At 49.9% G+C, this 9,343-nt stretch overlaps 1 protein-coding gene across 1 annotated transcript; it reads left to right on the forward strand.

Moving 5' to 3' along the window:
• The first annotated feature begins 4,037 nt into the window (after nucleotides 1-4,037).
• On the forward strand, nucleotides 4,038-6,231 carry LOC121450426 (protein S100-A15A). The gene is made up of 2 exons (XM_041655292.1): nucleotides 4,038-4,187; nucleotides 6,055-6,231. Exons 1-2 carry the CDS (start codon nucleotides 4,038-4,040, stop codon nucleotides 6,229-6,231), a joined length of 327 nt encoding a protein of 108 aa, XP_041511226.1.
• The last annotated feature ends 3,112 nt before the right edge of the window (nucleotides 6,232-9,343 follow it).

The following is a 9,343-nucleotide window of genomic DNA, read 5'->3' on the forward strand; positions in this document are numbered from 1 at the left end:
TGGGTCGGGTCACCTGTTCTGGGGTCCTGCTTTGTCAGGTTCTACCTGCCCCTCTTTGTGATTTTGATATGCATATTTTCATTGTCCTTGCCTATGGAGTTTTCCAACTATGTCTGTGAAAACTAGAAACCTCATGGAGATCATCCCTTACTATTCTCCTTTCTTCCTCTTCCTCTTCCCCTTATTCTTCACCTTACTCTTCCTCTTCCTCTCCTCTGTGCCCCCTTCACTTCATTTTTCCCCCTTGCACGAAAAATAAAGAAGATGTAGAGCTAATGTACTTAAGTTAATTTTTCAGCCCATGATCCTTGCTTGCCATAGACGTCCAGTTCTGAACCCTGAGGGGGTACTGAGACTGGTACTTATGGCCCCCGATACAGAAGACTCTTGTCTCAACTCAATTTGGCACTTGGATGGCCAGCAGATGGGCAAATGGGAGAGAAACTCTGGATTGCTAGGGTCTTTGAGCCTGTGAGGCAGCATTGATTGTTTGATTGTCCACCCGACCATCTACACATCTCTACAGATTTGTTCTCACAGTTAGTCAACTCCACGTTGATGTTCCGAGTCCCAGCTTACTTCCATTCCTCTTTAATTCTCATAATCCTAACAGCTAGGCTGTGTTTTCATTTTAGCTAAAGAGCCCCTGGCATGTGCAGGGTTAGGCAAACATCACAAGTTTACTCAGCAAACAAACAGCAGAAAATCCTACTTCAAAGCCATACTCTGGAGAAGCTCCCAGGGCTCGTCAGCACCTCCTCTGGGAACCCGTGGTCCAGGGAGAGGCAGGGTCACTTCAGAGCATCGTATGGCCAGATGCTTGCAAGGTCTGGTGAAGAGGACAAAACAACACCCGTGCCACTGTCCTCTGATCCCCACCGTCTGGAGTCTGGAGCAGGGCATTAGGTAGTTCAAACCTATGCAAAGCTGCCCGTGTAGAGGTTGGTTGTCATGCTTTTAACCCTGATGTGTCCCCACCATGCAGAAAAGGCTTTTTTTTTCTGGTTAGGTTGACTTCAAGCTGTTTTTGAGGACATTAGTATTCAGAATTATTATTGAAGGAAGTGACCTGAGTGGATGGGGCCAGCAAGGAGGAGCAGGTAGCATAACCTGGGTGTCTAAGTCATAGCGAGTCCCTGCTGGGGTGGGCTGTGATCAGGGACGGGGACAGGTCTTTGGCAAGCAACCATTTGGTTATTAGATCATCATTCCACATGTGATGTCTAGAGCTTAAAAAGTATTATAGATATTTGTATAAATAGTGAGAGTGTGAATTACATGATTTTAAGGGTTTCATTTACCTGTGTTTCTAAACTATAGATATTGCAGTGGAAAATATTTTCTGAATTATTGCTTAAAGCCTCTAGTTAGTCAATTTCTTACAATAAATTCCCGGGAGTGATAGATGAACCAAAGATATTTAATAATTTTTTTATGGTTCTAGCTAGGCACTTCCAAAAAGTTGAGAAAACTGAGTTGTGTTTTTAGCATGGAAACACTATAGGGGCTCGATAAGCCTCTTGTCTGGTGAGGAGATTGTTTTGCTAGGTGAACACAAACTGGGAGAGGCACTGGCTTAAGTCCTTCTATGACTAAGCATGCTACTGATGTCGTGGTTCCGGTGCTGGTTCTGAATCCGGGTGCTCTAGTCCGCTCACCCTGTACCGGTAAGCAACGCTGCAGCGTCTCCCTTCAATGTGGAATCTTCAGAGACGCAGGCGCCGAAACTGTTACTTGTTCTTTGGCGCCACCTTCTGGGAGAAACACTCATCAGCCTATGTGGGCCCACGTGTGCTACAGAGGTTGAGAAGGTCCAGAGGCTTGTACTGGGGTGTGACGGAGAGGAGAGCTCACTTGTCCCCTGAGAGCTAAGTGGCACTTGTGAAGAGGCCAGCTCTAAGGACTGGACTTCTCCGTGGAGTTACTTCCAGGTTGTAGCTGGCTGTTTCCTGGTGGTCAAACTGGTCCTAGCACTTTGACCTCCGTGCATCACCTGGGCCACGAACACAACCTCTCAGCTCTTTCCACACAGAAAGTCAGACTTCAGCAAAGGCAGGTGCACAGGGCCTTCACCCTTATCTGTCTGCTGCCGGGAGCTTTGATCTTCTCAGCAATCGTGGCATCCTGTGAACTCCATGCCCGGAGCAGGCCGTGTTGCTCCACACCACCAAGCCTTTGCCCAGGCAGTCCCCTCTGCCTAGAACTCCTCCATTCCTGCAACAAATTAAGATTTCTCTTTGAGACACTACTCAAAAAGCACCTCCCTAAGTAAAACTTCCTTAATTTTTCTGGGAGAAGGCAGCCCTTGTTGAGTGTCCTGATTGCCCTGTAGTTGCCCAGAGTCCATGGTAACCACGTCTAACTGCTAGCCCCGCCCCTTGAATTAGCTGGCCCAGTGTCTTATTCACAGGGCCTAGTAGAGGGCCTGGCATGCGGCAAGTACTCATGGAATACTTGTTGAGTGAGAGGGTGAACGTGGTTCATCACTGGAGACTTGGGAGGTTCATTGCTTGGGGTAGGCTGTCCAAGGAAGGTATTTTTAAGTGTGGCCTTGGAGCCTGGGGGGCGTGGTGGGGATGAGTCCTAATAGGAGGTAGTGGATGGATAATGAAACCTTTTGTGTTTCTTAGGTGTTTCAGATCCTGGAGGTAGCTCCCTAAAACCAGTTGAGTTTATCTTAGCAAGGAGTGTGATGATGTCACCCCAGGAATGCAGTTAAGGTTTGGTCCTGCTGCAGAAGAACCTGTGGAAAGTCACACACTGGCTCATAAATGAGTGGACTAGCAATGGGCAGGATGTCCTGCACGGTGGGAGTTCCCCTGCTCAGAAGGCTGCCTTTTGTCTGATTTCCAGGATCACGCAGAGACTAAGCTGTGGATGCTGAACAGCCTGACACCAAGAGCACCAGGTCAGTTCCTCTTCGGAGAGCATCCCGGGGACTGTGTGGGCTGTGCTGGGTGTGCGCAGATCCTAGAGAGCAGAGCTCCTCAGTTTGACTGTTTTGGAAACATGCAGTGTGGATGAGCATCCCAACAACGTGGTCTAGAATTCCAGAGGACAAGGAAGTCTTTGGGCTTGTCCACAAAGACAAAGATTTGAGGATGAATCTAGGTGTAGTGATTGTGTAATCTTGGTAAATTCCCTAACCTCTTTGGATTTCCTTTTCTCTTCTGGAGAACAGGGCAGTGATGCTCAACTCCTCGGGTCCTGTGCGGATTAAAGGGGATAAGATGCCTTGCCTGTCATCTAGCTGGCACAGAAGTGGGACGTGGGGCTGTTATGATAGCTGTTTGCACAGGGCATATGGAGGCAGCAGCTGCCTGTGACCCTGCCTCTGTAGAAAGTCTGGAGTACGCAGCCGTGGGCATCAGATGGGCAGTGCACAGAGCTGTGGGAAGGCTCCGGGGCTATGGAGACCTTGCTGGGGACGGGGATGTCAACTTCTAGAAACCGCATGCCAGGTGCTGTGGGGACAAAGGTGTCAATGCCTATGCTGCTTGCATACTCCAGAAAGAAAGAAAGCACATGAACAGTACAATGTCCGGCCTGATTTTCCTGTGCTGTTTAATTGTTTTATACTGTACTTTATACTGGTAATTTATACTAGTGTTCTGCTGGTCCCATAAAGTGGTTTACTGTAGGGGAAGGGATCTTGCCTTTTCAAGGATGTCAACATTTTCACTGAAAACAACAAAAACAGTGCCTTGCTTCAAATCATCTTTTGCTTGTTTGTTTCTTGACTATTAGGAGAAAGGATACTCCTTCTGGACACAGGAGGCCTTCAGTCCCAGTGTAGGGACTCAGTCTGAGGTCAGGCAGGAAAGTCAGTTTCACAGGGGGCCAGTGAGAGCATGAGGAGTCCCCCTTTCTGACACAGCACGGGACCGTGGGCAGGAGGGCAGACGTTGGCAGGAGAAAGAGTCCATCCTGTTCTGGACCTCTGCAGATCAGGGCCTGCCCCCTCCCCACAGACTTCACTGACCAGTGCCTCCTCTCTGCTCTGCAGATTTGCCCACACCCTGCTGGGTCCAGCAGTCATGCCAGACACACCGGTGGAGGACTCCCTCTTCCAAATCATACACTGCTTCCACCACTATGCCGCCCGGGAGGGGGACGTGGAGACCTTGTCCCTAGAGGAGCTGAAAGCCCTGCTCCTGGAGAGCGTGCCGCGCTTCATGGACACCCTGGTATGTCAGGTCTGGGGTTGGAATGGGGGGTGGGAGAGGACCGAAGTGTCCAGGCTGTGATGTTTGTAGGACGGGAATGGGTGCTGAGGTGTTGAGGTGCTGAGGTGGCAGAAGGAGCTGACTCTCACAAGACCCTCCTGATCCTGGAAGGAGAATGGAAGAGGGAAGGTGTGAGGAGGGCAGAGTTTGCTTTATTTCCTGTCCTTCCTTCCTCTGAAGTCACCTGCTTGGTTTCACTCCAGTCTATAAAGAGCTAGTCTCTGAGACTCAGTCTGACACCACACCTGCTGATTCTGCTGTCTCGTGTGTCCTGTGAGCACGGGCTCAAAAGTGTTCTCTGTTCATAGCCTCTTTAGCCAGTAACACTGCCCTAAACTCAGACTCTCTCTGTAAGCCTTGGAGCCTAAGTCCCTTCGCCAGTGTCTCTGCTGCGAGTCTGGTGGGCACAGGAAATATAACCTCTTCCATTTCCCATGCCTGAGACTTCTTAGAGCTGGACAGGGCCAGCCTAAGATCCTGGGCTTACAGAGCCTGCTCGTCCAGGCTGTCATTCATCGGTCCTAATCCCCAGCACTGTGTTCTTAGGATCTGCAGCACCAAAGAAAACACCATGTTGTTTTCTGAACCCTGTCGTGTCCCCGGCTCTCTGCCCTACCCTCTCTAAAGGAAGTGAGATTCAGCTCCTTCCTGTGAAATAGTTTCTTCGCTCACATCCTCTCGAGAAAAAAATGTATGCTCTCTGGAATGTTCCTCTGAGTGTTCAGAAGACAGGGTGGAAGTTCCTTGCTATTTATTTTTAGGAAATTCTTTCCCTTCTGGGAGCCTTCCTTGGCGGCTCTCCTGGATTGCCCAGGTCTGCGATCATGATCTGCCTTTGCTGCAGGGCTCTTGAGGATAGGGGCATAGCTAGCAGACTTGATAGGGATGGGCACCTATGAGGGTGCTTGTCTTCTCTGGGTAGGAACTCCGTGGATGTGATGGGATATATAATGGTGGGCTTACTACCTGGAGAGAAGCTGCCGGCCCTCCCCCAGGGGTTAGCAACTGCACTCCAGGTCTGCAGCTACTCACACGTCACCTTCCTTCCCTCAAACGTTCCCAGATGTTCCATTCGTCCACGTACATCAGGAACATCCTGCCGAAACCTGCTTTTCCTCTCACTCCCCAGTTTTCTTCCACATCCTCCTGACCCCATCTGTCACATATCTTCTCTCAAAACAAGAACTCCCAGCTTTCCTCATGCTTGTCTCCCCGTCTCAAAGAGCCCCTTCCTGTGCATTCTGATCTTCAGCCTCAGGGTCCTCTGCTTGGACATCCTGGACAGCTCCAGTGGCCATTTCTCTGTCCTTCCCTCCTTTCTGTACTCTCTAGGTGTGCCAGTAGACTTTCATAAACAATGCCTAGGCGGGTGGCACGTGGAGATATGCCCTGCTTGGAGATGGTCCTGCAGTCACACAGGAGATGGTGTATGCATGCAGACAGGCTGACCTTCCCTTTATGGAGCTCTCAGTGTAGAGAAGGAGGCAGTGTCTTGCCCTCAGGAAGCCTGCACAGGTGTCTCCCTACGAGAGCTTGTATTGTAGCTGCTCATAGTCCTTCTGTGAAAGAGACATTTTGGTCTTTTGTTTGGGCCCATGCTACTCTAGGTCCAGTGACCCACGTTGGTCACCAACACCTGTACCTCTTCAGCCTGATTTTGTAGCATGTGGTGATCGTGCCGCAGACATCTGTGTGGGGACTTGTTTTCTGAATGCTCCTTGTAGGGGGACAGTACTCCTGGGCTCTTCCCATGTCCAGTGGGAGGAGGGGTCTGGAGGACAGGCGTTCCGGATGCTCAGTGGGTGTTGATCGTCTTTGTATCCCTCAGGGCCGCAGGCAGCCATACTACATCACGGAGCTGTTCCGGGCAGCCGACAAAAACAAGGACAACCAGATCTGCTTTGATGAGTTCCTGTACATTCTGGGCAAACTGGTGAAGGACTATCACCTGCAGTTCCACCGGCAGCTCTGCACACACCACTGTACCCAGCATAACCTTTACTAGAGGAGCACACGCAATCTCTCACCACGAAGTCGGTCCCGGGAGGCATGAGCGGCTTTTGGAGCTCAGCCATGTGTGTCCAAATAATATCACAGATATTTCTGGGAAGTACTTGGGGCATGGTTCTGGGTTTCCACCAATGTTCAGTAAAAGTTTAGTCTTTACTTTGTGGAACGCGATTGGGTGGTCCCTTGCTTGATTGGAACACGATTGGGTGGTCCCTTGCTTGGTTGGGGAATGCTGGCCTTGAATCCAATGTGCTTTTATCTGCTGCAAGAGACACAACCTTGCTATCAGAAATCTTATGTGAAGTGTGAAATGGCCCTCTGGTCTGGCATCAGTTTATAGGCAAGGGAAGGAGTTTTCTCTTGCAGGCCACCGCCTGAAAAGGAAGTAAGGTCTCCCAGGGTTGTTATTGACCACACACTCACTGTACATGCAGAACAGGAGGGGAGCCGCAGGGATAACGGTGTACAGATGGAGCCCTCCCAGGAGTCTGCAGGCACAGGACACGGTCGAGTCCTGGGAAGGACCAAGAGGGAGGGGATGATTCAAGCAGCGGAGACTTGGGTGGCATGTCTGGGACTAGCCGAGAGCTGTCCGGAAATAAATGGCCAAGGGGAACATGCAAACTTCGTTTACTCAGGTGAATACTGAGATTTGAATTTTATCCTTGGAAATGGGATAGTGAAATTTGGGTATCTTAGAGAATGCATCAGGTGGGGAGAACTTGGAGACTCAATAAGGGGTTCCTGCTCATTGTGGAAGGGTCAGTAGCTACACAGAGGGATAAGAGGAAAGGAGGAGAGAAGAAGAGACGTGTAAACGTCAAAGTTCCAGTCCTCAAGGACAGATTGAGGGAGAGGAGGTGCCCGGGTGCAGCCCAGGTATCTGTCACTGGTGATCCTGAAAAGAAGATGCTGGTTGTTGACCTGGGCGTGACCCGCGTCAGCATGGGTGTCGCCAGTGTGCCAGGGAGCGCTGTGCACTTGGTTTTGTGTATGTTGAGAAGGGCAAGACAAGTGCTGGCAAAGTCAGTCATCCAGCCCAACAAAGCAGCAGATGCCTGCCACAGGAAGAGTGATGAGCAGAAGCTGGGAGTTGTCAGCCAGGGAAGGCTTTCTGGAGGAAAGAGGGGTTGGGTGTGGGGATGATTGGTGCTTCTCTCGACTCTGAGCTATTCGTGACTCAGTGGGCCAAGTCCTCCCGTGGCCCCTGCCCTCCTTGCTGCCCGGCTCTGTCATTTTACTCTTTCTTCCCAGAAACTCAGAGATCTGGAGGAATATTCCAGGAAAGAATTTTTTTTTTTTTGCCTCTGGACATTTTTAGTGCCCATCTTAGTGGCCTGTCTCTGCTGAAGACTCTGGGTCCTGAGTTTTCTGAGAGCAGGGACTCATCCCATTGCTTTCCTCTGTGCGAGTGTTTGCCTCTGTTTCCCCTCAATGTCTAGTTCCACAGAGGAACGTACTTCCCTCTCTCTGCAGCTGGCCTAGTGTCCTTGCATAATTGGAAAGAAATTGGGAAGGGGAGCCGTGGAACTGTAATCTAGTGACTTAGGCCTATGGTCCTCCAGTGACAACTTTTGACTAGTTCTTGGTTATATCGAAGAGCCAACAGTATCCTGGTTACTCAGCGGCCCTTCCTCAGGGCCCAGGCAGGCCATGTTTTTTCTCTTGAGAGGTGGTGGGTCATATGACCTTTCAAGGTCACCAAAGCTCTGACAGCCCAAGCACTCGGCAGGCAGGCGCTTACCCCAACCCTTCCTGGCAGTTCCCCCACCAATCTTGCTTCCTCTACCCTCATTTCTCCAGACACTGGCTATTGAGACACAAACTGGGGACCCAGTCTTTTCCTGTAAACACAGCCATGTAGCTCTCCCTCGAGATTGCTCCACATTGTCAGGTCATTACAAACTCTGCTTTTCCTTCAACATGTTTACTTCCTATTTTAACTGAACTCGGAGGCCACCTATCCCCAACAAAGTTGATTAAAAGATCACAAGTGGAAAGCAGAAAAAGGAGATTTATTCATGTGGCCACACTGGAAGTGCAAAGGGACCTGGGGAAGATCAAAATTTAAATGGTGGCCCAAGAATATGCATGTGGAAGTAGCCCTAGTCTAGGTGTGGAGCTCCCTACTACTGCTCTGGGCTTCAGTCCTGCAGGGTGCTCTGGGAAGTGATTGGACTGGTGTGAGACCCCTTTTCTAGAGTTAGGTCCCTCTGGCTAGTGCCTTTGCTTCTCCTACCGTGAGCTCCTTGCGGGGACTTCCCATTTCTTTGGGGTCCACCGTTCCAATAGTCTGATAGGTTGAGGGACTCAAAGTGTTTCTTTAGGATGTCTTCGTTTCTGCCCAGCACACACATGTGGCTCCCGCTGTCGACAGCCCCGCTGCCCCCTGAGAGGGATTATCATCGGGTGGTGAGAGCTCACGGACCTACTAATCACCCTACCGAAAGCTCTGGCAGGAAGTTTTCCCTCATGAACACCTGCAGGTTCAAGGAACCCTAGGAAAGATACAGTTTCCCTATCTTTCATCTAGGGATAATTTTACCTATAAAGTTCACTCTACTAGGCTTCCAGGAATATCAAAGGAATCAGCAGATATAAACACACTTTGAAAAGATATGTGTTGTTTTAGGGGAAGGTGGCATCTGCCAAATCATCTAAAACAGCACCTGGTAGGGAATAGGTTTGAACTATGGGCTTATTATTGCTTGAAAACTTGTGATTTATTGCATTGAGCCCATCTTACCTCTTGTGGTGGACGTATACCAGTCTTTCTAATAAAAAAGACATAATGTGGTGAATGTGATAGTTATTGTGTTGGACAATGGATAAAGGCTGGGGTAGACAAAGGAAAAAGGATTACCTGTACCGTTGGGGAGGACGGAGGGCCAGGATGGATAGAGCAGGTGCCTCTCAGCTGGGTGGTTAAAATAGGGAAGTAGTCAGGACAGAGGCAGTCCAGGCTGTGGAGGAAACAGATGCTGTCATGGCGTTCTAAGCCACCTCAATCCCATTGTCTCATGGAAGGCCTCAGTTTCCTTTGTACAATGGGATTGTAACAGCTTGTGCCTCTTAGGATTGAGAGTTAAGTGGGCTGATGGAAATAA

The sequence above is a fragment of the Microtus oregoni genome, unplaced genomic scaffold (assembly GCF_018167655.1).
Source record: "Microtus oregoni isolate MIOR12 unplaced genomic scaffold, Mior012 000007F_ref0000211, whole genome shotgun sequence".
Taxonomy (NCBI): domain Eukaryota; kingdom Metazoa; phylum Chordata; class Mammalia; order Rodentia; family Cricetidae; genus Microtus; species Microtus oregoni.

Excerpts from the sequence above, each read along its gene's own strand:
- LOC121450426 (XM_041655292.1), top strand. The coding sequence starts at position 4,038 with ATGCCAGACACACCGGTGGAGGACTCCCTCTTCCAAATCATACACTGC. Across the intron at positions 4,188-6,054 it reads CGCGCTTCATGGACACCCTG|GGCCGCAGGCAGCCATACTA; the intron begins GTATGTCAGGTC and ends TGTATCCCTCAG.